The sequence below is a fragment of the Bubalus kerabau genome, chromosome 3, assembly GCF_029407905.1.
Source record: "Bubalus kerabau isolate K-KA32 ecotype Philippines breed swamp buffalo chromosome 3, PCC_UOA_SB_1v2, whole genome shotgun sequence".
Lineage (NCBI taxonomy): Eukaryota > Metazoa > Chordata > Mammalia > Artiodactyla > Bovidae > Bubalus > Bubalus kerabau.
This window is the reverse complement of record NC_073626.1, coordinates 60,854,168-60,881,845: the sequence shown is the minus strand read 5'-3', so window position 1 is coordinate 60,881,845 and position 27,678 is coordinate 60,854,168. Positions and strand designations below refer to the sequence as shown.

The following is a 27,678-nucleotide window of genomic DNA, read 5'->3' as shown; positions in this document are numbered from 1 at the left end:
ATCAGCGGTGTTAAGAGTGAGAAACTGTTCTATTTTATGAGCTATCTGTAGCGTTCGATGGTAACAAAGGGGAGAAAAGTGGCATCCATGATTGCACTACCAGCTTATGTTGCGGCATCCACAGCTTTTGTCCAGGTAAGGATCTTAGGACCAGCCAGTCTAAGGACCGGAGGTAAAACATTCTACCTATAGGCATTTGTGACATCATGCCAGTATCTTGGAAAAAGTTGTGGTGGGAGTATTCACACCAGAGAAATCAGCAAAAGCTATAGGCATATTTTTTTTAAATAAATCAGTTATTAAACACTTGGCCATCACATCACTGCTTGCTAGGATTAAGAGAGGAACAGATTTCCTACTTGGGTATCTACCAGAACTGTCTTGCTCAATTCCAAATAAATAATTACTTCTCACTCGTTTCAACACATACACACACACACGCACTTCCCATTGATTGTCTCAGACTAAACCAAGACAGGAAAGGGAGCTTGTCACATACTAAGTCGAGAAGATAAGAGAAAGGAAAGAGAAGACTAAGAGGAGTGGGAGTAGATTCATTGAACCCTAACAAGAAATTCTGTAATCCCAGCCACGAGTTTCACAGCAGCTTCACCTACGCTTAGGACTCAGTTCTATCAATTATTCTGGGCACAAGGACATTGAGCCACAGTGTTTCCTGCATGACCCCACCCTCCACCCAGCTGAAGTCGTGTTCCACCTGCCTCTGTTATCCCAGACTTCTGGACAGACGTCCGAATATCCACCAACAGGGTTTCAGCTACCAGTGCTGGTGAGACAGCATGGCAGAACACCATCGAAGAATGGGCCATGAGGTAGTCAGAAACCAGCTTTACTGCCCACCTACATGGCTATGACCTGCTTCCTTGGGACCACTGCCATTTACCTGCGTGCCTGCAAATACCTTCCATAACTTCAGCTGCAGTTTGGAAAAAGTACTGGCATCATCCCCTTCTTGGTGAAATGAGTAGAAGCAAAAAACAGTATCAAAGATGAAACCAGGTAAAGGGTTCCTAGTAACATGATCTAGAATATGCTTTTTTTCCTTACTTATATATTTAAGGTGGTTTGTTGCTTCCTTGCTCATCTATTTTTTCCCATTTAGATATGGATAAGTACATATTTGGAAGGTTAAAAAGCCCAATAGAAAGTTATATCTTAGTAGATATCATTAGACAGAAAATTAAACAGCATAAAGTTTTCAGATTGAAACATAGGATAATGATAGATTTATCTGAATCTATTTTTGATACACAAATTCATCTAAGTATTTGGTATTGATATATAAAAGACAAATTTTGAGGGTGAGATACAAAAAAGAAAAATGATTGCTATAATAGGACTTCTTAATAAGAGATGGAGAAGGAAATGGCAATCCACTCCAGTATTCTTGAGTGGAGAATCCCAGGGACAGAGGAGCCTGGTGGGCTGCCATCTATGGGGTCGCACAGAGTCGGACACGACTGAAGCGACTTAACATGACTTAACATAATAAGAGAAAACATTTAGCATGTATTCTATAATAATCTCATGGCTTATCTCAAGAACACAGAGTTGATTATTTAAATTTAAAGGTATTCCCTATGGTAATGAATTTGTTGATGTTTAAAATTACTCATTTGGTAGCTCTGCAGCAGCTACCCAATGAAAAAGGCAGCATTACTTGGGAAATAAATTCATCACAGAACCACTTGAAAGAAAATTTTGTCCTCTAATAATTTCTTTTTCCTTTACCCAATTTGGTTATTCCTGGAGCAACCGCAGATCACACAACTTGGGTGTTTTCTCTCAAGGATGCATTGTTGGCACTGTTTACTCATGAGCTACAACTTCTGAAAACAGTATGAGGTATTCATTTTGTTTCCTTAGATTCTACTTTAATTTAACCTCATAAAGGACACATGGATATCATCTGTGTTATCTGAGAAGATCATAGGTAATTGTTAGCATGCGATGCTTTCCTCTGAATCAAGATCCATGCACAATCACTTCATGACCTGAATTCTACGTCATGTTTAATAGAGGTAAGAAAGGAAGAGTGCCACTGGCTCTTTGCTGCATCCACGGAACTTGGCATCGATGGGCTTACTTGTTCAAGTTCACAAAAAGGGAGCTCCACCATCAACTTACAGGTTTTCCTTTGGGGCCTCTCTCTCCTCTCGGTCCTTGTGATCCTGGTGGTCCCTAAAACAGAAAATGATGGTTATGTCTGTAAAACATGTATACTTCAGACAATTTTGCTTTAAAGGTTACTGATATAAGAAAACTGGAAAACAGAAATATCATCTATTTTAAAATTTCAGCTGAAGACTACAGAAAATAAAGCCATGTATGTATAAAAGTTCTGTGTATACAGAAAGGCTGTTTATTTTCACACTGAAGCTTAAAGACTTGTAAAGAAGTAAATATAACAACGTGGTACCCAATGAGTTGCATAAATTGGTTTGAACAATAATTGTAAATTTGCAAGGATCTTTTTTTTTTTTGCTCTGTTGTCTTAGACACAAAACTTACAATTCAAATTTTGAGAACTACATTATTGTCCAAGCTCCAAATTTTCAATTTTTCTGAAGAAAGGTATGAATTCATGTTGGTACACAATACCCCAAACTATTCATCGCTATTCAAGTTGCTGATGAAAGCAATGGCAAAAAAGGCTTATTCTGCTCCTACCTTGTGTGCCTTGAAGTATCCAGTATCATTTTTTAACTTTGCCTCATCTCCACTGTACATTTAAAACCCACCAAGAATTTTCAAAATGGTAACTGCAATTGCAGTTATTTTTCCATTAAAATAACAAATGATTATTATATTTCAAAACTGGCATTTTGTGCTTATATCTTAAATTAACTTTTTTCCCCAGAAAATGGCAGTTGCCAGGAGAATTTTATTTCTCTTCAAAAGTGTTTCAACTGAGTTATAAAAATTTGATTGTGCATTTACTCAATCCAGAACACAATCTTTTGTTTCAAAGCAAATGCTTCAGAATGACTACAGCAGGTCTGTTGAAGTGTATCAGTATTTCACTTACATTGACCTCATGTGCTTTAAAATTTACAGGAGTGTGTGTGTGTGTGTGTGTGTGTGTGTGTGTGTGTGTGTTACTCATCTGGCTACCTGTGAATACTACCACTAATCCAAACCTGAAATCAGTAGTCTTTTATGCTAAACCAGAAATATGCCATTCTGATGTATATCTTCTCAAACTCTACTGTAATATTTACTGTTATATCAATCTAATACATAGTAATATATTGTTATATAATGTAATAGTAAATATTACAATAGAATATATCAGAAATATATCAATAATATCAAATTCTATTGATTTAATTTTAATAACAGATGGAATTAACAGTTTATTTCATGAAATAGATAAAAGTAGTCTATCCTTAATCATTGTCAACAAGACTAATATGCCCTAATTTCAATGAGTACAGTTAACCTAAATAGGGTTCATCAATTTCATTCACTGCTGCAAAGAAATGTTTAAGTTTTTTCAAAACAAAATGTTTCAAGAAACCAAGCACATCATTGTTTTCTAATCTATTGTCTTTTCTTGGACATAATATCCATAAAGATTCAGTATCTCAAAGCACTTCAAGAATACCATGAATACTGGAGGCAACTACTTACTGCAGGTCCTGGACGTCCACGTATGCCTGTCACCTAAACAATAGACGAGACAACACAGAAAGTTTCAAGAGTTTTAGAAAGCTCAATAGTCAAATGGATAAGAAGAACAAAAGGCCCGGCTATTATTTTAGAACAAATGGATGTTAACAATTGGTGCCCGTTCCCTCCCCGACTTTCTTATAAGGCTAAGACATTAATTTAAATTCTAATACAAGGAAGCAGTACTGGTATAGTGATTACGAGCCAATGCTGGACCCAGGAAACCTGCGTTCAAATCCTAACTCCAACCCTTACCAACTGTATGACCTTGAGCTAATTAATTATCCTCTCTGTACTTAAGATTCCTCTTCTGTAAAATGGTGATAATGATTATGAAATTAACTCCCTCTCAGAGTTGTTGTGAAGACAAACAAATAAATATTTAGGAAGTGCTTAATACAGTACCTTAGGCATTGTGCTTTTAAATAAATACTAACAATATGAATGGTTTCACCTCTTAGGTAACCTTTGTTAAAAACAAGTCAATTTAAAAGCAAAGCAAAAATGCAAATATTGTTAAATAAATCAACATGCTCTACTTTTGTCTTAACAAAATGATAACTCCTTTAAAAGCAAGAAGAATAGTGAAGAACTTTCATCCTATATAATGATATACTTTATGATCATCTCCAAGTCTAAATAACTCCTAAGAACTCTATACACTATGGACTTTACATCATGATAATAACATAACATATTTTCAAAAGTGTGGCACATTAAATCATGCCTCTCCATTTGGATGATATAGCTAAATATACTATAAAAATATACATCTTAATTATCACTTTATATTCACATACAATATATTTAATTTTGTAAATCTTGATTTACACCTTTAGTCATGGGACAATAAATAAATAAAAGTCAGGAGAAATAAACAAAATATCATATTAAATTAAGAATTGATTTATTTTATTTTGCTTGCTTTATACTAAAAGTTTGGTTATAAAATAATTAAATTCCCTATTTTTGAAAGTATGTATATAAGCAATAATATACAACAATGCTATAACTAAGTTTATCAAAGGTACATGAAAACATATATACATGTATACTTACAACAGGTACTAATCCTGGTTCTCCCTTTTGTCCCTATGAAGCCAAAAAAAAAAAAAAAAATGCAATTAGCAAAATATGGTGGCTTATTGAGCATTAACATGTTATATCAAAATATTCCATATAAACAATGGAAATTTTTAAGTAAGAAAGGTAAAAAATAAAATGTGAAAAAGGTTAACACTCAATTTTAGAATAGTTAGTCAGACCTTATTCATGAAAAGGCACTACTTCTCTCAAAAACATGAAAATAAAATTAATCCACTGTGTGAAATGTGTAAAGTTTCTGTTCAGTTTTTACGGCAATCAGACCCAAAGAGATGATTAGAAATGCCACTGGTGGTAGAGTGGATGGGAGTCCACCTGTCAATGCAGGGGACACAGGTTTGATCCCTGGCCCAGAAGGATCCACTCGCCACGCAGCAACTAAGCTCGTGCACCGCAACTACTGGGCCCGCGAGCGGCAGCTACTGAGCCTGAGCACCTAGAGCGCATGCTCTGCAGCAAGAGAAGCCACTGCAGCGAGACCGTTCACCTCGGCTGGAGAGAGCCCCACTCGCCGCAACCAGAGAAAAGCCAGTGCGCGGCAATGAAGACACAGCACAACCAAAAATAACAAGCATTTTTTTTAAAGAATAAGAAATATAATTAAAAATGAAGAAATGCTTGTGATTAAAAAATGTAAAGTCAAAACACCATAGGAAAAACTACCCAAAGGCTGAAAGCACAAAGGAAAATCCAGATATATGTATATATTTGAACTCTCACACTCATATTACATGCCATTTAGTTTTTAGTAACTTATCAGATGCCAATCCTAAAACACGTGCCATCATTTTCTTTTTTTAAACTCATGGAAGACTATGAGAAATAACAAGAGATATGTGATCATCTTTTAAAGAAAAAAAGGAAAGAAAATAAAAGACATAATGATATTAGGTAATTCTCAATATCTGGGAAAAACCTAGGAAAATGACTATTTGAACAGAAAAATAAAAAATAACACAAGAAATTATCATAACTCAAAGTAAATAAAGCATAATTTGCTTTTATCTTTATCTTAACACCATCTTTGCATCTATATCTTAACACCACAGATATAGATGGGATTTCTTTTGATTCTTGGAACTTTACATTTTCAAAAATTGTATTCTTATAGCATGATGTCAAGTATGTTGTTTAAATAACATTGTTGAATTATATCTTTATATACCTCTACTGTGAACTCCCCCAGTGGCTCAGATGATAAAGAATCTGCCTGCAGTGTGGGAGACCCAGGTTCAATCCCTGGGTCGGGAAGATCCCCTGGAGAAAGGAATGGCAACCTACTCTTGCCTGGAGAATTCCATGGACAGAGAAGCCTGGTGGGCTACAGTTCATGGGATCACAGAGAGTCGAACAAGACTGAGCGACTAATGCACACAATGCCTCTATTGTATCACATATTCACTTGGATCATTTATTTCAGTATTTGTCTTCCAATAGATATTGGTCTCCCCAAGGTAATGATTATCTACTTTATATTCTCAGTTGGGCACACAGAAGTTCTCAATAAAATTAATATAGTAATTATCATTAATACACTATAAAAATGCTTTTTCCCAGGTAATTATAGAGAATGAATGCATTAGGAATTATATCCAAACTATAGGAAAAACAAGGGTAATGAATTCTATTTTATTTAACTTCTCCTTTTCATATACACTGTCTTTACATTTGTTTATAAAAATAATAGGAGTTACTAGTGAGGAATTATAATAGAAAATCTAGAGATAAAGTATGTATCATAGTCAATCAGGAGATAATCACTGTTAACATTCTGACAATCTTAGTTTTTCATCATGTACCTGAGTTTTACCTAAACAATGCTTCAATATTTCACTTTCAGATTTTGTCTTCATTTAAAAAATTATTTTACAATCTTGATAGTTTTAATCGTGGACTCAATGACAGAATAATACCCTGATCATACTTGCTGATTCTAATGCTGAAGTAGCTAATACTCAGGAAGCCGGGAATAAATTGAGAATTCAGAAGTATTGGAAATGGCTCTACAGAGGCAGGAGCATCCCTCAAGCCAGAACACAAGAGACTGAAAAACACCCACGAAAAGACTAGAGGAAGAGGGGCCAACACATATGAGCAGCAAAGCAGAGAAGCTTATCTCTGCATTCTCCCTCTGCTAACTTCTAGACTAGATCTTTCCATTTTTAGCATGAAAGTAATACAAATTAACCTTTTAAGAGTTTAAAAAAAACTTTCTTTGAAATATCAAGAGAATTTTACTTGTTTGGAGAGGGTATGTAAATCTGTGTCTAATAAATAAAGGACTCTAGTGGCTCAGATGGTAAAGAATCCACCTGCAATGAGGGAGACCTGGGTTTGATCCCTGGGTTGGGAAGATCCCCTGGAGGAGGGCATGGCAGCCCACTCCAGTATTCTTGCCTGGAGAATCCCATGGACCAAGGAGCCTGCAGGCCACAGTCCATGGGGTCACAAAGAGTTGGACACAACTGAGTAAGCACACACATACATGAGAATAATTCCTTTTTGGAACAAGCCTAGAAATACAAGTAAAAAGGGAGGAGAAATTATTTCAACCAAAATTAGAAAAATGAGCCTTCTACTGTTCCACAATACTTGATATGGGATTAAATGTTATATAATCAAGTTTTGATAACAAATTTATCTAATGATTCTATGTATTTTTTATTTTGGAAATAAGTCAAAAATGGAAATATTTGTCACTTTTGTTAATATGAGCTTTGAATAAATCAATTTATGTGGAATGATAGCTTTACTAAATTTGATTCTCATACCCCTGGGAAACAAAATTCAAGTATTCATGTTCAGATGAGAATTACAGTTTGGTTTTACTTCTCATCTGTTAATCATCACTTAATGCTATGTGGATATGCCTCATCACTTTTATAGGAGCCTTTACCACAGGAGGCAGTCACAGTTATTTTTCCCACCATCACGTCATCTGCATTATTTGCCTCCTACAGGATTTTAACAAAGGTTCATAATCACTTGGTGCTTAACATGAATGAATGAATAAATTATAAATAAAAATCAATATTATATAAACCTAGCACAAAATGTGTTTATACAATATTGCTCTGCTTTCATATTTCTGATGACTTGATAATAAATGGCAGAGACATGAAGATAAGCATGTAACTAGAATGTGTTAATTAACAGCTGCTTTGAGGATGTCCGTCTCCAAGCTGTCCCACACCACCTTTGGAAAGAGGCAGTAAACTAGAGGACACAGCCTGGCAATTGTCCCTCAGTAAACTGGATGATTACTAACCAAATTAAATTGATTACATCAAGGCAGTTCTCACAGTCAATTCCTTTTTTATTTCACAGATTGTTTATCTATTTACCTACTAATTCATCTATCTGTTTGCAGGCTAAATTCAAACATTTAAGTTTCGTAATATTTTAGCTTTCAAATGTAAATTAAATGTGAGCTGGCATTTGCAGTCCTTCTCCTCTGACATATATTGACATATAAATATCTTCACTGATATTTATGACAAATAAGATGAATTTACGGTATAGCCCTCTGAGCCAAAAATGTAAAAAGTGACCAGGACCTCCCCTTGATGACATCACTTTTACTTACCATGAAGGTATTGCATTGCATTGTACAATTATTAATTTACCAAATTTTCATTGCATGCAAAGGCAAAGAATTTAAATTTGCTATCTAATATCTGCCATGAAAATTGAGATGACTCCTCATTTTCATTCTTAATTCCTGTGTCCATCCCATCTGGATAAGACCGAGCAAATGTCATACTTTTCAACTTAACCAGAAAACAAAGAACATTTCCAAGGGGATGGAACTCTCTCACTGAATGGGATCACCTATGTCCAATCACTGGTGATTCAGACGATAGTCTGCCTGCAATGCAGGAGACCTGGATTCAATTCCTGGGTTGGGAAGATGCCCTGGAGAAGAGAATGACACCCACTCCAGTATTCTTGCCTGGAGAATTCCATGGACAGAGGAGCCTGGCCTGCTATAGTCCATGGGGTCGCAAAGAACTGGACAAGACTGAGCGACTCTAACATACACATGTCCAATTAACAATTGACTAAACTGAGTAGGTATACCAAGGTCTTGGCTACACCCCATTATTGTCCTGTTGAGTGTAATGTTTGTTTCTGGGATTAGATTTCAGGGTCCTTCAATAAGAAGTCATTCAATTAATTCTTTTCATTGAATCTTTGTGTGCGAAAGTCAATCAGACATGTCTGACTCTTTGCGACCCCATGGACTTTACAGTTCTCTAGGCCAGAATACTGGAGTGGGTAGCCTTTTCCTTCTCCAGGGGACCTTCCCAACCCAGGGATTGAACCCAGGTCTCCCACATTGCAGGCAGATTCTTTACCAGATGAGCCACAAAGCAAGCCCAAGAAAACTGGAGTGGGTAGCCTATCCCTTCTCCAGAGGATCTTCCTGACCCAGGAATCAAACCAGGGTCTCCTGCGCTGCAGACTGTTTCTTTTTTTTATTTTATTTTTTTATTTTTATTTATTTTATTTTATTTTATTAGTATTTTTTTTTTACAGACTGTTTCTTTACCAACTGAGCTATTAGGGAAGCTCCAATCAAATCTTTACTTCCCAACTGGTGGGAGAGGGACCACAATTCCACTGAAGTAGAACAAATACCCTCCTACCCTTCCTTCCTTCTTTTCTTCATTCCTTACTTCATTCAATTAAACATTTTTTGCAGGGTCTACTGCATTGCAATTAGACACTTATTCTGATATATATATATAAGGTATATGATTAACATGACATAGTCTCAATCCCTTAAGGATTTACAAGCTTCTGAAAGAACCATCTATAAATAAAAATTTAAAAAGTTAAGAAAATAGAGGCATCTATAATCTATAATCAAAGTAGCTAAACTATGGTCATATAGTTATATTCGTATGGTACTTTACAAAGAGCTTTCAAACTCTTCAAAGCACAGAATTATGTAGATATCATTAGAATTTTTTAAATTTACAAAAATGAAACTATGCAAAGTAAAACTTACCTTTCTTCCTCTTCCTATAAAAAAGAAAAGAGTAAATATATTATTTTATGCATACATAGTTATTAAGAATCTATATTTATTTCAATAATTTTTATAGAGTCAGATTTAATTTAAAAAGCTTTCCCTGTCACCAGTAGATAGAAATCCAAATTATTTTGCACCAATATTTTCATAAGAGGCAAAATAACGTACCCTTAGGAAAATTCTGACATTTGAAAATTCTTCACAACCTTTATGTAGAAAAAAAATTGGCTATTAAAATTATAACTAATTATCTTCAATCAATATTCTCAATTTTTGGTTTTTATACTTTTTTGAGTAGGTTATTCATTCACATGATTAAAAAACAAACCTAAAATATATTAATAAAGGTATAGATTGTACAGTGAAAATTTTCCTTCTCCCCTTTTCTCTATTTCCCACATTTCACTTGTCACCAGAGGTCACTATTATTGATTTTCTTTTAGCCTTCCTAACCAAGAACAGAATGGAACATTACATGTATTAAAGTCATTATTTGAGTTAGTAGTGTTCTATAGTTTTCTTCAGACATATCTTAAATATTTTGTTTTGTTTATTCTTAACCACTTTATCCTATATATTGCTATTATAAATGAGATATTTTTATTCCTATTATTCATTCTATGAAGTAATATACAAATATATATGTTTATTCCTATTATTCATTAATATTCATAGAATTAATAATAGGAATAAAAATATAATATTTATAATAGCCATATATAGGTGACTCAGATGGTAAAGAATCTGCCTGCAATGCTGGGGACCAGGGTTCAAATTCCTGGGTTGGGAAGATCCCCTGGAGAAGGGAATGCCAACACACTCAAGTATTCTTGCCTAGAGAATTCCATGGACAGATGAACCCGGAGAGCTACAGTCCAGGGCCTCAAAAACACTTGGACATGACTGAGCGACTAACACACATACATTCTGTGAAGTAATTGTATATAGTATATCTATTAATTTGTTAATTTTATATTGCAATATCTTACTAAATTGTTTTGTAGCATTATTTTACTCCATTCCTTAAGGTTGTGTAAGTACACAATTATATTTTCTATAAATTGATCATTTAACCTCCTCTTTTCTAATATCTAAACTTCTAATTTCTTTTTTTTCCTCTCTTTTTTTTTAATATAAATTTATTTATTTTAATTGGAGGCTAATTACTTTACAATATTGTATTGGTTTTGCCATACATCAACATGAATCCGCCACGGGTGTACACGTGTTCCCCAATCCCGAACCCCCCTCCCTCCTCCCTCCCCGTACCGTCTCTCTGGGTCGTCCCAGTGCACCAGCCCCAAGCAACCTGGACTGGCGATTCATTTCATATATAATATTATACATGTTTCAATGCCTTGTTCTTGTCTAATTGTTTGGTCAGGTGCAGTTAATAATGTTAAATTGTTCTGTGATAATGGAAATAAGGGTTGGTCAGAATTTTTATCTGTTCTGTGATGATATCTCATATATTTAGTTAAACAGTCTCATTTTTGCCTTATAGTATCTTTGTATCAACACTGTTGTCAGTACTTTTTAAAATTATTCATCATGGAATAAATTGGCCTTTCCTAAATCACCTATTTTCAGGAAGTCGTGTATTTTGCTCATTTTTGGTTTTGTTTTGTTTTTTTTTTTGCAGGAGGTTGTGTATTTTGCTCTGTTTTTTCTTTTTTGTTACCATTGTCTCAACATGCACTTATACCCACAGGCTTAATTTTGCTTTACTCCTGGGGATTCTGTGCAGATCATATCCACTTCAGGTAGCCCTTTAGTGCCCTGTTTTTAATTCTTCCCATTATATCTTCCTTACTGTGTGCATGCTAAGTTGCTTCAGTTGCGTCCGACTCTTTGCGACCCTATGTAGTGTGCAGCCCACCTGTTGTAGCCCACCAGGCTCCTCTGTCCGTGTGATTCTCCAGCAAGAATACCGAAGTGGGATCTTTCTTATTACATGGCTAAAAGTTAAGTTTGGGTATTTATTCCAGGCCAACTGTTACTGTTGAATGATATCCAAGAGGCTAATTGGTAAATTACTGTGTAATGTTTCCATGAAAATACTTTTGAGCACTTCATTATATTTGCTGTTATTTGCAGTGAAATTTAGGGGAAAAAATAAAGCCTTGACACTGTCTTGACAAGGGTGCATGCAAGCCTCCATTCATGACTGCTAAAACAAATAACCTAAAAGTTTAATGCCAATCTTATCTGGTTCACTAAAACACATAAACATGAACTTGTTTCTCTTATATGTAAGTTTTTCTAACATGTATACTCAAATACAGTCTTTGTTAAACACAGACACTTTTCTCCAAAAAAGAAGCTTTAAGAACCAATAATTTATATTATCGTTTTCTCCAGAAAACCCATTCCATTCTCTTGTTTCTCTTAGCCAACATTAAAAGCATTCTGCATTTATGAACCTATGTAACAGAGGGTGCTGTGGGCACTAAATTACATTAGAAATTATTACTCCATTTCCAAGGGCCAAGTTGGCACAGGGAAGAGAAATGTGGTTTTAGATCTCCTCTTAGACATTAATGGACTTCATAGAAAACCAACAAATATGTTGGAGGCACCCAGCATGGATAGGATAACAAAAGAACATCTTAAGTAGTACAAGGAATTCTCAAATTAGACATAATCACTTAAATGCAGCCCAAAAAATTCCTTGTTTTTTAAGAAGAAATAACTTTCTTTTCATTACTGTTAGATTAAAGCGGGTGAGTAAAATTATTACACCAAAGACTACTGAATAGCAGCTTGATTATTCTCTTGGGTTGCTGAATTCTGAGAGCAAAAAACACTGCAACTATAAAGATAAGTCACTGGACAAATTCTGAGTTGGCCTTATGCATTCTTACCAAAGTTGGTATTGCCACCTCCAGCTGTATGCGGACAGACAGGACAGCATTCCCCAGGGGGAGTGACGGGGTCAGCACACTCAAGCACATCCTGGCACTGAATCTTGTCACAAAGAATGGCGCCATTGTCACAGACACAGATCTGGCAAGGGGCCGGTTTCCAAATGTCCCTGTTTAAGTACATCTGGCCATTCTGGGTGCAGGCTATTTCTTCACCGTATCCTTCTAGAATAAGAAGAAAAAAAAAAGAGGTTAGTGATCTGAAATTTCAGAATCTGGGAAATATTTAGGAAGGTAAATCATCTTGTGGGTTCTAAAATCTCTGGGCTAAGTGGTAACCTCCTACGGAGCCAAACACAAATGGGCTTACTCCATTAGTATTTAAAGACAAACATGTAATTCACAATTAAATTATTGTGAAACTTATATTGTGGCATGATGGGGGCAGGGAAAGTGATCCAAAGTATACTAAATCAGTTCAGTTCAGTTCAGTCTCTCAGTCGTGTCTAACTCTTTGCAACCCCATGAATCACAGCACGCCAGGCCTCCCTGTCCATCACCAACTCCTCGAGTTCACTCAGACTCACATCCATCGAGTCCGTGATGCCATCCAGCCATCACATCCTCTGTCATCCCCTTCTCCTCCTGCCCCCAATTCCTCCCAGCATCAGAGTCTTTTCCAATGAGTCAACTCTTCGCAAGAGGTGGCCAAAGTACTGGAGTTTCAGCTTTAGCATCATTCCCTCCAAAGAAATCCCAGGGCTGATCTCCTTCAGAATGGACTGGTTGGATCTCCTTGCAGTCCAAGGGACTCTCAAGAGTCTTATCAGAGTGCTTCCCAAAATCATTTTTGAAGATACAAATAATCAAACAATGTAAGATCATGTTTCAGGGATAAAAGTAAACCATTTGAAAAGAGGGCGAAAAGAATAGTTCTAAAGAGAATACATAATTTCAGTGTTTGGTGAACCCTATGTGACTTGAAACTGACTTGAAACTTTCCATTAGTAAATCCCACAACAGAAGACAATAAGTATTCATGTCTCATGAAGAAAAACTTAAATTTATTTTAAACATTAAGATAAAAAAAGCTAATGGTGACCCATTCATGGAGTGGATTTCCGCTAAACATCTGAAAGTAGTTTGCTAAACTGTAGTGGAAATGAAATTAATGCCAATGCATTAATTATCTTTGTATCAAAATTAACTAAGTCAGGACCAAGACAACATGGTAAGCTATTACATAATATCTGCCAAATACTTTTTATTTTAGATAAAAATTTAATGCAGACTTGGAAATATATATGCACTTTTATACACATAGCAATTCTGTTATACATTTACTATAAAATAAACACATACATCTTTAACATTGTGATTCTCCAGAAACAAAACTATAGTATTTTAAAACACAATGTGGATCATAAATCCTTGCTTAATTCCTTTCATTTCCAGCTACTTATATTCAAAGCTCCTTTTTAAAGCCCAAAAGTCCTCCCAGTCCCTTCCTCCCAAAGGAATCACTACAACTTGATCCCTTTGCCTGGCACTGCATTTCCTTTCCTCAACTCCAACTCCAGGAGCTCACTATCACATTTGCTACCTGTCCCCCCACAATTCTTCTCTGACTAATCTCTAAAAGTAGACTTTCTTTATCCCATTGATATGCTTTATAGAACGCTTTAAAGAACTCATTCATCCATCCATCCATTGATTCATTCATTTTGTATTATAAGCAAGGTAACATTTACTAAAATGGAATCTTTAGGCAAAAATGACTGCTTTCATAAGGTTTATCACAATTAGTATTTATTTATTTATTTTTACTTGTTTATTTTCTTATGTCCACTACCAGGCAATATGAAAGTGAGAAGTAGTGTATCTTGTTCATCATGGTATTTCTAAAGCTTAACATCATACCTTACATAGAATCAACATTCAACAAGTACTTGTTCAATGGATGGACATGAATGAATGAGTGAATCTAAATTATGGTTCACTAAAATTGTACCACTATTTTACAAAAATAACACTAAAAATTTTTACATGCATTTACAATACGTTTTTGAAATATAGTTATATTTAGTAACATTTATATGTCTTTCACAATAGATATAGTCAAATGCTAATATAGAACTACAGACAGAAATGATTTCAGTTTAAAAAGACATTAGTCTAAATATCCATCTTCATAACTTCAGAAAGTTTTTCTTGGATAACATTCTTCTCACTGCTCTATGGAATACTTTGCCTCACATATTTAGTCTCTCATCACAGATATTTGGTAAATGGAAAATTGTTTTCAAAGCATGGCACCACATCCTGACTCTTGTGCTATTCATAAGAAAAGCACAAAATTTCTAATCTGTCTAATTTCTGTCTAACCAAAAGATGTTTATCACATACTATGTAGTTCATTAGTAAAATAAAATTGGCTCTGTCTATCCAGTGTTACGTGAGTCTGAGTGAACTCCGGGAGTTAGTGATGGACAGGGAGGCCTGGCGTGCTGTGATTCATGGGGTCACAAAGAGTCGGACACAACTGAGTGACTGAACTGAACTGATCCAGTGTTTCTATAGGCATGCTCAAGGAAGGAGAAAATAAATATCTAGCTTTAACATGCTTTTCTACAGAACTATTTTGAAAACATAAGAAAATAGTACTTCAAAAAAGCAGTGCTACTTGTACATGAAAAGTCACTTTGAAACAATGCAATTCCAAGGTGAATGTTTCCATAAAACACAATTTCCATAGAAATGGATTCACACCCATAGTCCATTGAGCTATTCCATTAAGAACAAAAAAATACTTTTGTTCATTAAGTTTTATGATTAAGACAGAAATATCTAATCACAAGGACTAAGTGCCATTGGCTGAAAATGAGATACACCCCAAGTTCAATTCGCTTGCTTCTCCCTTGCCACACCCTGGGAGGCAAAAGTGTTCACATATATTTACAGAGGGCTAAGTGGGCCTAGTACTGCATATGTAAAATATTTAAAGCATTCGGCTCTCAAAATAAATATTATCATTGTGAAGTGGATCTCAATTTCACTGATGAAACAATTATAAATGGGGAAATAGAGAATATGGAAAACAAACAACAAGACGACATACAATGATGTCGTCGATTAAATATCATTAAAATGTGTGAGAGCCTTTTCAGGGGTGGGTTATCCTGCTCTCTGTGTCTCCTTTAGGGTTGGGATAAAAAGACACACTCCTCAGACTTGTGTTAACTCATAAGTCAGTTTCTTCCTGAAAGCTTAGAACAGTTTCAACCTCAATCCAACAGACAAAGAAGTGGGCCACTATCTTACTTACTTTAAATGACAATGTTAAAAGTTAGTTTTATACTCTGAGTCATCACTGGTCTGTTTCCCCCTGAGGATTTATAATTAAATTTAGGATGATGTGGAAAGTCAGTTGGAGTGCTTTTAAATGGCAAGGAGATGAAAAACCACATTCGCTGCTAAACCCTGCCTTCTCTTCCCCCGCACAGAATCCATGCTCATCCCAGACGGCGCAAAAACTCAGTGAATTCTCATTGTTCGTGTCTGAATGAAAGACGTGTACAAACACTGGGCAGAAAATACAGGGTGGCTTGCAGTTCTCAAGTTTGTACATGGTAGTTGTGTACCTTATGATTAGGTTGTCTTTTCTGTCTTCTACATAGATGTTTATTTAAATGAAAAGAAAAGTAAAATAGAGGAAGCAAAATTGCAGCCAATTTGCAGTGAAGTAGTCATGACATAATTATTTTATGAATGACAATATTATTAAAAATAACTAAGAATTTTTATATGACATTCTGAGAGGGTCAATACCACCCTCCGGATTCCTCTATAGAAATCATAAAATTAATGTAAGCTGACATTAGCCTTTACTGAAGGCCCAGAAGTTTAAAAACCATTTCTTATAAAATCTGAAAAAGACCTCCAAATCCAAAGTACTTTGACACTTGCATTTTTTCTCCATTTATATTTTTTTAACTTTTCTATAATTGAGGAGGACTGATAGATACCTAATTGTATTGCCATTATTTTGTAATCTCTCAAGGTGTTGTAACTTTCAGAAATTTCATCTCCCAAGCTACATGTTTCTTTCACTCTTACCAAATGTTCCAACAAACTGAACCAATCCATTGCAAAGTCATGGTCACAAACATCTTGGCACTGATCTCTTAAGAGAGAAGAGATATATTTTATCTGACCATGTTTTGTTTGAGAGTAACTCAGTTGTTCTGTGTTTCTCAAACATCCTCATAGATTTGTCTTCTCATAAACTTTAGGTGCTGTGGAATTTGGTTGTAAGAATTCAGTTCTTAATCACTAGATGGCAGGCCAAATCCACCATCTTATTATAATAAATACTTAAAAACTCAGCCATCAGAATTGCTGTTTGACAACTATGAGCCACACCCTATGGCTACATTTCTTTATAATCATACTTGTGCAAAAAAGTGTGAATAGAAATGGTCTTATTGAAACCTTTGACTGTTCAGGAGTGATGTGATTCTATTTTTAATATTAAATTATTGGGCTTTATCTAAAAATTTTGAAAAATATACAAAATAAACCTTCCTAAGCTTATGCTGGACATTCTGTAGACATTAACTAAAGAACTTTTCTTGAAGAAATAATATGCTCAGCTATCACAGAAATTTTAAATCTTTTATTCAGAGAAGTGTTTGTTCAGATCATTGTATCTCACTAGACTGTGAGCTCCTTGGGAGCCAGACATGTATTCATCTCGGTAATCTTCATACCCAATGTTACATAATCAGGATGTCTACTATGGACCTCTATTTTGAATGAAAGGGAAATGGGTCACTTGGTGGTTCTTGCTAAGTGTTCCCCTGACATCTAGCCTTCTGTGTGACCAGAAAGGAAGAAGTCCATGTCAGTCATAGCAGCTCATATTTTGAAACAAAAAAATTTTAAGTTAATAGCAGTCCTTCAGACTTCCTGGGCTTCCCTGGTGGCTCAGACAGTAAAGAATTTGCCTGAAAAGCGACCCGGGTTCAGTCCCTGGTTGGGAAGGATCCCTTGGAGAAGGGAATGGCAACCCACTCCAGTATTCTTGCCTGGAGCATTCCATGGACAGAGGAGCCTCATGTGCTACAGTCCATGGGATGGCAAAGAGTCAGACGTGACTGACTGGCTAACACACAGCCTTCCTGGCCCACTTGGTCTAGGTCCCTTTGGAGGTTATGAAAGTCTGGGCTGACATTATTTAAAGTTTCTCTAATTGCAAAAGTTTTTGCAGGGTTAGAATCATGGCAGAGTCAGCTGGTGCCCCTCTGAAGTGGGCAGAGAATGCTTTACAGGACAAAGAGGATGCAGCACGGCAGCCCCTCTGGTCCCTATGGACCAAACCACAGACGCTGCCTTTACCAATGCACAGCAGAGCTCCAGCTGCTGGACTCAGACCTGGAGAATCTTCCAAGGAAATCCCTCCCTTCCTTCTGCTCTCAGGCACTGTTTATCATCACGAGAGACAAAGAGGTTAGAGTATTGAGTCCTTCCTTTAGACCCTTCTGACTCAGTGCCAACAGTTCTGCACCGATCATCTCTCTTTCCCTGTCTGACCCCTCACATTTAAAAAATTAGATTCATATGAGGCCGCCAGAGATAGCGGAGGGGGACGTGTCACATACTTTGACAATACTTTTCCACCTCAGCCTCAAGGTCTGAGTTGGTGGATAGGTGAGTAAGAAGCAGACCTGTGAAGTTTTGCATCTTTTGTTTCTTCAATCCACTTATAGATTTTTACTTTCCAATAAACCATCTGAATTTAAATCTCTTTTTAGGATGATTACACAAATTATTACTTTCTTGTGTCCTCTATTTTTTTTTTTTAACAATTGGATAAAGTTACCTCTCAATGATTATTTAAGCTGAGTTGAATTTCTCTTCCACCAAGATTACATACTTAATATTCTAAAGCAACATGCTGCTGCTGCTAAGTCGCTTCAGCCGTGTCCGACTCTGTGCGATCCCATAGACGGCAGCCCACCAGGCTCCCCTGTCCCTGGGATTCTCCAGGCAAGCTCACTGGAGTGGGTTGCCATTTCCTTCTCCAAAAGCAACATAGTAACAATCAATTATGAAAACTTATCTTGAAATTTGAGAAAGCAAAAAGAAGACAACTAATACATAGTATTTCAGTGAAACAGAGAAGTACAGATAAAATGAGATTAGATAAGCTGTACAAAGGTAGTTAGTTTCTTCAATACAGTCATGAACGTTTTCTGTCTCATGTCCAAGGGCTTTTCAGTTAGCTAGTAAAGCTGCTGTTTTTCCTTTACTTAAAATGGAAAAAATACAAAGGAAACTTTTATATGGGGTACTACTTAACTTTCCATGTATCACTGGGAAATCTAAATAACTGTGGCCAAACTGTGAAACTAAAACTGCACATAATGCACATGCAATGCTCATCTATGGTTTTGTCTGGAAAACCAACTTTCAATCTGTTAATCCATTTGACATAGATTTTTTCCTCCAAACAGAAGGCTCAATAATGAAGAGCTGTAAAAACTCCACCAAAAGAATTGAGCCTACTAGAAATGTTAGTAGTAATATCTCTAGCAAACTCTAGTCCTATTCTCAAATATTATATTAATCCTAAGTGAATAATTAAGTACCATCTGTGCCACGCAAAATGTGTCTGCCTGCCTAAATGCATGAAAGGTTTTGAATTGTGTTGGATGAAGTCTGGGTACCTAATCTATCCCCAGCAATGACATTGCTTAAAATAAAGAAGAGAATCAAAAATCTGCCTAGCCATTTCTCTCTTCAAACGGGTACGATCTTGAGTTTTAGGTAGTCATGGAGATAAATTTATCTCCCGAGACTCTGGTCATGGAGTATCTGGAGATAAGTAAGTAGCAAATCCTGAGCAGTGTATAATGCCCACATTTCAGATTTCCTTCATCTCCTTTGTTTTTAGCTCAAATGTCACTTTCTCCATGAAGCTACCCTGACCACCTTACAAAAAATTGAAAACTACCACACACAAACCCATGTCTCTCTCCATCTAACAATCTCTGCTCTATTTTTTCTTTAATGTGGTTTTTAGCACGTTTGAACCTACTATATTATTGTATTTTTTGTCTTTTTTTTGCCTCCTTGTGATAGATTTATAGCTCTGCAAGGACAGATATCATTTATTCTGATTTGTCCATTGATATATCCTGATATAGCCTGGTGTTTTAGAATAGTAGTCAGGATCATAGTATACGCTTATTAAATATCTGTTGAATTAATTTTTAATTATTAGTTATTTAGTTATTAGTTATTTGTTTTAGCCACTTTAGGTGGTAGAGTTGTCTTATAATTGTAGAGTTATGTATGACTAAGAGTTTATGTATGACTAAAAAGAGTTATTGTTATATTATAAGAGAATATCTAGTATGGTATGTTCAAAAGAGTATAAAATTAAATATTATATATAATGAGACTTTTAGAATCAAGTCAACTTTGTATCTTATGATTTCTTTGAAGGTGCATTTTGCCTTCTTTTCTTATCTTTTCTCATGTAGAAGAATATTAAGGCTTCTGGAGAAAATCTAGACATCAGTGTAGTCAGTTTATTCCTTCTAATTCATTCTTTATTGGATTATTCTTTATTCACTGCCCTCACTCTAACTAAACTGAACTTGTTCTTACAGTGAACTAAACATTCCACAGTTCTCAATGGTTCTTTGACCACATTCATTTTACTACCAATGATTCTAAAGTATTTTGAAGTGTCTAAAGTGAACCTCCCAGCATCAGGGTCTTTTCCAATGAGTCAACTCCTCGTATGAGGCAGCCAAAGTACTGGAGTTTCAGCATCAATTCTTCCAGTGAACACCCAGGACTGGTCTCCTTTAGGATGGACTGGTTGGATCTCCTTGCAGTCCAAGGGACTCTTCTCCAGCACCACATTTCAAAAGCATCAATTCTTCAGCACTCAGCTTTCTTCACAGTCCAACTCTCACATCCATACATGAACACAGGAAAAACCATAGCCTTGACTAGACGGACCTTTGTTGGCAAAGTAATGTCCCTGCTTTTGAATACGCTATCAAGCATCACTACAAACAAAGCTAGTGGAGGTGATGGAATTCCAGTTGAGCTATTCCGAAACCTGAAAGATGATGCTGTGAAAGTGCTGCACTCAATATGCCAGCAAATTTGGAAAACTCAGCAGTGGCCACAGGACTGGAAAAGGTCAGTTTTCATTCCAATCCCAAAGAAAGGCAATGCCAAAGAATGCTCAAACTACCCCACAATTGCACTCATCTCACACGCTAGTAAAGTAATGCTCAAAATTCTCCAAGCCAGGTTTCAGCAATATGTGAACCGTGAACTTCCTGATGTTCAGGCTGGTTTTAGAAAAGGCAGAGGAACCAGAGATAAAATTGCCAACATCCGCTGGATCATAGAAAAAACAAGAGAGTTCCAGAAAAACATCTATTTTTGTTTTATTGACTATGCCAAAGCCTTTGACTGTGTGGATCACAATAAACTGTGGAAAATTCTGAAAGAGATGGGAATACCAGACCACCTGACCTGCCTCTTGAGAAATGTGTATGCAGGTCAGGAAGCAACAGTTAGAACTGGACATGGAACAACAGACTGGTTCCAAATAGGAAAAGGAGTATGTCAAGGCTGTATATTGTCACCCTGCTTATTTAACTTATATGCAGAGTACATCATGAGAAATGCTGGACTGGAAGAAACACAAACTGGAATCAAGATTGCCGGGAGAAATCTCAATAACCTCAGATATGCAGATGACACCACCCTTATGGCAGAAAGTGAAGAGGAACTCAAAAGCCTCTTGATGAAAGTGAAAGTGGAGAGTGAAAAAGTTGGCTTAAAGCTCAACATTCAGAAAACGAAGATCATGGCATCTGGTCCCACCACTTCATGGGAAATAGATGGGGAAACAGTGGAAACAGTGTCAGACTTTATTTTTCTGGTCTCCAAAATCACTACAGATGGTGACTGCAGGCATGAAATTAAAAGACACTTACTCCTTGGAAGGAAAGTTATGACCAACCTAGATAACATATTCAAAAGCAGAGACATTACTTTGTCAACAAAGGTTCGTCTAGTCAAGGCTATGGTTTTTCCTGTGGTCATGTATGGATGTGAGAGTTGGACTGTGAACAAGCTGAGTGCTGAAGAATTGATGCTTTTGAACTGTGGTGTTGGAGAAGACTCTTCAGAGTCCCTTGGACTGCAAGGAGATCCAACCAGTCCATTCTGAAGGAAATCAGCCCTGGGATTTCTTTGGAAGGAATGATGCTAAAGCTGAAACTCCAGTACTTTGCCCACCTCATGGGAAGAGTTGACTCATTGGAAAAGACTCTGACGCTGGGAGGGATTGGAGGCAGGAGGAGAAGGGGATGACAGAGGATGAGATGGTTGGATGGCATCACTGACTCAATGCACATGAGTCTGAGTGAACTCCGGGAGTTGGTGATGGACAGGGAAGCCTGGCATGCTGCAATTCATGGGGTCGCAAAGAGTTGGACATGACTGAGCGACTTAACTGAACTGAAAGTGAAACTGAAGGAGCTATCTCTTTGTGTACTATTATCTCTGGAGCTCACTTCTGGAACTCATTTCTAGTGCTTTCATTCTGAAGACATAATTTCTATGTTTATCCACTTGAGTATATCTAGAGACCTGAACTAGTATCCATAATACCCACTTTTGTCCTGATCTACCCTTGGCTCAGATGGTAAAGAATCTGCCTGCAATGAAGAAGACCTGGGTTCGATACCTGAGGATCAAGGAAAAGAATGCAACCCACTCTAGTATTCTTGCCTGGAGAATTCCATGGACAGAGGAGCCTGGCAGACTACAGCCCTGCTGCTGCTGCTAAGTCACTTCAGTCGTGTCCGACTCTGTGCGACCCCATAGATGGCAGCCCACCAGGCTCCCTCGTCCCTGGGATTCTCCAGGCAAGCTCACTGGAGTGGGCTGCCATTTCCTTCTCCAATGCATGAAAGTGAAAAGTGAAAGTGAAGTCGCTCAGTCGTGTCTGACTCTTCGCGACCCCATGGACTGCAGCCTACCAGGCTCCTCCGTCCATGGGATTTTCCAGGCAAGAGTACTGGAGTGGGGTGCCATTGCCTTCTCCATGGGGTCGCAAAGAGTTGTACATGAGTGGGCGACTATCACTATCACCAAGACTTAATTTATGTCTATTTTGTAGCTATTAAAAATTGGAAGGTAATTTCTCTGAAGAACAGTAATGAAATGGATTTTACCCTTCTTTCTGGTATTCCCTTACCATCATTTCAGAATATAAATCTATCTCTTTAATTTAATGTTCAGCTTACCTACTATAATGCACATTCATGACTGTATAGAAGTCACCTTATTTAAGGGTCAAGCCTCAACATCAGTCTCAACAGAGGACAAATGCTCCAGGAATATTCAGGAACAGAAAGAGAAGTTGTGGCCTTTCCTGGGAAGTTTTCTTAATAACTTTCTAGATGTACAACAAAGTTATTCATTGTAAAATTTCTGTGCTTGTAGGGAAAACAATAGACAAGAAAAGCAAAGATAAAAGGCGCAGGAAGAAGAGGAGGAGGAGGAGAAGCAGAGGGAGAGGGAAGGAGGCTGAGAAGACCAACAAGCAAGATAACCATTTCTTCTCCGACAAACTTTTACTACATAGAGAAGGAAGATTAATTTCAAATTTCTTTAGCAAAATGCAGAACTAAACTAGTGATATTTCATTATCCTATGTTTGGATAAGAAAAAAAAATTTTTTTAATGGAATCTAGGAATTTGACCTGTAAAGCCATGTGCTTCTGAGAAGTTATTATCCTAAATAACTAAATGTTAGTCTCTCAGTCATGTCCAACTCTTTGGAACCCCATGGACTGTAGCCCACCAGGCTCCTCTGTCCATGGAATTCTCCAGGCAAGAATACTGGGGTGGGTTGCCATTTCCTTCTCCAAATAAGTAAATAAGTACAGAAGAAATTAAAATACCCTTATGTAGAGAAAATGTGAACAGGGACAAGCTTTATTGCAATTTCAAAAGCTTTAAACTATTAATAATTATTCAATACTATTCATTTTAGTTTTAGATTACAATTTTTTAAATTTCTCTTTATTTCATATTTTAGTTTCTTAAAACATGATGACTATAAAAAGTATATAGAGGAAAGGAACACATATTATTTTCTTAAAACATCTGTTGAAAGATTTAGAGTTTTCAAAATAATTTTTATTATTTGTTCAATCCCAAATAGCTGTGGAACACATTTTTGGGCTAATGCAGTGGGTTAGCAGATGTTGAGATCAGAAGACAAGAATGTAAAACATTTGCTAATATGGAGGGTAAGACTTAGGTTGAACAAAAAGATTAATTAGGCTGTCTGTTAAAGGAAAATGTGCCTCAGTTTCTCTACTCATTAATGTATAGGAAAAGATAAAATATGATCCTTCACTTTCAGGTGGGATGAAATATACTAGGACATGACAAATAAAGGAAGAAAGCACAGTGCTGCTGCTGCTGCTGCTAAGTCACTTCAGTCATGTCCGACTCTGTGTGACCCCATAGACGGCAGCCACCAGGCTCCCCCATCCCTGGGATTCTCCAGGCAAGAACACTGGAGTGGGTTGCCATTTCCTTCTCCAATGCAGGAAAGTGAAAAGTGAAAGTGAAGTCCCTCAATCGTGTCTGACTCTTAGCGACCCCATGGACTGCAGCCTACCAGGCTCCCCCATCCATGGGATTTTCCAGGCAAGAGTACTGGGGAAGGGGAGCAGAAACCACCTAAAAGAGGTGTGGAGAGGAGGGCAAACATGTCATATTAGTAGGAAAAGACAGGGGATGTGAATTCTTGGTGTAAGCAATGCTTTTTCCTCTAGGAAGGTTTTCTTGACTTAACCCTTTCCCACATGCTTCTCTGTGCTCTGATTTTATCTTATCCACACACCTGGCAAAATACCTGCAACAATCTATTGTTTGTTTGCAAGTAAACACTACCAGGTGATACATTTCATCAGGGAGAACACATTTAATTTCTCTCTGCATTGTGAATGTAGAACAGTGTCTGACATATACAACACGTCTGACTCTTTGTGACCCTATGGACTGTAGCCCACCAGGTTCCTCTGTCCATGGGGATTTTCCAGGCAAAGATACTGGAGTGGGTTGCCATGCCCTCCTCCAGGGGATCTTCCCATCCCAGGGACAGAACCCAGGTCTCCCACATTGCAGGCGGATTCTTTACCAACTGAGCTATGAGGGAAGCCTAAGAATACTGGAGTGGGTAACCTGTCCCTTCTCCAGGGGATCTTCCCAACCCAAGAATTGAACTGGAGTCTCCTGCATTGCAGGAAGATTCTTTACCAACTGAGCTACCAGGAAAGCCCAACAACATGTCCAGTAAATGCTTATTGAATAAATGAGTAAGTGAATAAACAGAAGAATGTATAAGTAGCTTTCAGGAATATTAATCTAACAACAGGATTGAAGATGAAAGCAAATTAGACTAAAGGCCAGTAGTTTAAAATATTATACTGTAGTTAGGAGAAATAGTCATTCTGGGAACAAGAGGGGTAAATCCACAGGACACAAGATAGAAAATATGTAGAGTGTGATTAACTATGGATGGGATAAGGTATTAGAAAAACTAGAAAATAACTTTCAAGGTTAATAATAACATCAGGAAAGAATGGAGGAATTAACATCTATTGGATACAGTTGTGGATTAAATGTGTCCACCCAGAAGGTATGTTGAACTTTCTTGGAAATAAGTCTTTAGAAGATGTAGTTAATTAAGTTGAGGATGAACTAGAATAGAGTTAGTCCTTAATCCAACATGACTGGTGTCCTCATAAAGAGAGGAGAATAGAGCACACAGAGAAACACAGACACACGTGATAGAAGCAGAGGGACTAAAGTGCGGCAGCGGCAAACCAGGGAAAATCCAAGATTGCAAGGCCAGATCCCAGGAAGAGGCAAACAAGGCTAATCTTCAGGTTTCTGAGAGATCATGGCCCCGCCGACGCCTTGATTTGGACTAAAGCCTCCAGAACTGTGAGACAATACATTTCTGTTGTTTCAATCCACTCAGCGTGTTATACTTTGCTATACAGCTGCTGCTGCTGCTGCTGCTAAGTCGCTTCAGTCATGTCTGACTCAGACCCCATAGACGGCAGCCCACCAGGCTCCCCCATCCCTGGGATTCTGCAAGCAAGAACACTGGAGTGGGTTGCCCTTTCCTTCTCCAATGCATGAAAGTAAAAAGTGAAAGTGAACTCGTGTCCAACTCTAGTCCTGGAAAACTAATACAGATAACTGTAGAAAAGGAAGATGGCCTTAACATTGAATGAAATGAAAGTTTTGGATAGATACATAAATTTGATTGGAAAAAATTATAAACCCTGTATAAGTCATATTTGGATGAATATTAAGGAATAACAATGAAGTATAAATATTAGTAGCTACTATTTATTCCATTGTAAGAGCTATGCTAAATTCCTATGTACATTTCATATTTAATCCTTAAACCACCCTGGTAGAGGCTTGGAGTCAATCAGGATTACAAAATTAGTGAGTAGCAGAGCCAGTATTTGAGCAACTACATCCTCCTAACTACAACATTCTAAATTAGACTGCTACCTTAGTATATAAAAGAAAGACCAAGACCAAGTGAAGCTGCTCAGTCATGTCCAACTTTGCAACCCCATGGACTGTAGCCTACCATGCTCCTCCATCCATGGGATTTTCCAGGCAAGAGTACTGGAGTGGATTACCATTTCCTTCTCCAGAGGACATTCCCGACCCAGGGATCGAACCCGGGTCTCCTGCATTGTAGGCAGATGCTTTACCATCTGAGCCACAAGGGAGGTCCTAAAAGAAAGACAGTTTTGTATATATAGGACCTAAACTTCACTGTCTAACTGTATATTTTGAATATTGAGAATAATAACCTGACAATCCATATGAAGGATGATGAGCAAGAGGAGTCTGGACTGACTTGAGAGAAAAATTTAAAAGAGTAAAACACTCTTAGAGATAAGGACAGGGAGAGAGAGTGTTGTGTGGTTTTTAATGAATTTGTTATCAAAGGGAAGCAAATGAAACATATTAAGAATATGGACTCCATTTTTTTCTTTCTGTTCAGCTCCCAACTCTAAACGGTCAATATTTCATTTCCTGATGCTGTGCCTATGCAGAGACCAAATGTTACCATTCTAATATCCTGTGAAATTCCCCCTAGCTTTCCTGAGGCTTCACAGGATATTGATGGGGAAAACTAGCTCCATGACACAAATACTCCCTCAGACATTTTGATGAGCATGGGTAGTTAATGACTGCATACCAACTATTATTCAGTTCTTTTTCAGATTGGCTTATAGAGCACAGGAAATGAAAATTTCCCCCAGAAAATTCAGCTTTCATTGCATAAAAGTGATTTTCCTCACAGCAAACAATATACTTATTCTATTTACTTTATTTAAGCTGAAAAAGGATGCTGAAAAAGCCATTGGGGGAAATTCAACATTAAAAAATACAATTTAAAAGCAAACCATCAAACACCTGCTTCTTAAATTACATCATATTCAGTTCATTTCCTTTCATTTTCCTGAAGTCTGAACTGGTCTTTACAAAAGTTAACTATTTTCTTTTTTTTAACATTTAATCTTCTCTTAAGAGCTTTGAAAATAGAAATTTCCTCAAAGAACCAATCTACAACTTCAAGTTTTTCCTGTTTAATAACTATCAGTTCAGTCACAATCTATTTGACTGGCAATCATGATCAGAAATAAAAGAAAATAATGGAATAGATGTGATTGCACATTTTGCTTTATGTTAAAGAAAAGAGGGAATATGATCTAATAAAAATGTAATCTTAATCTAACAGGAAATAATTGGGTTAATCTGGATATTCTTATGATATTAATGGAACAGCAGTAATTAAGATTTATTTAATGGAAATTTTTGGCT

At 36.9% G+C, this 27,678-nt stretch overlaps 1 protein-coding gene across 1 annotated transcript in view; it reads right to left on the bottom strand.

The window, feature by feature from the left end:
• COL5A2 (collagen type V alpha 2 chain) overlaps positions 1 to 27,678 on the bottom strand; it is a 154,514-nt gene that overhangs the window by 65,547 nt on the left and 61,289 nt on the right. The window contains exons 2-6 of the mRNA XM_055571970.1: positions 12,700 to 12,924; positions 9,812 to 9,825; positions 4,753 to 4,785; positions 3,655 to 3,687; positions 2,149 to 2,202 (exon numbers count right to left, since the gene is read on the bottom strand). Coding sequence (XP_055427945.1) covers positions 2,149 to 2,202; positions 3,655 to 3,687; positions 4,753 to 4,785; positions 9,812 to 9,825; positions 12,700 to 12,924 — 359 coding nt within the window. The remainder of the gene's footprint in view (positions 1 to 2,148; positions 2,203 to 3,654; positions 3,688 to 4,752; positions 4,786 to 9,811; positions 9,826 to 12,699; positions 12,925 to 27,678) is intronic.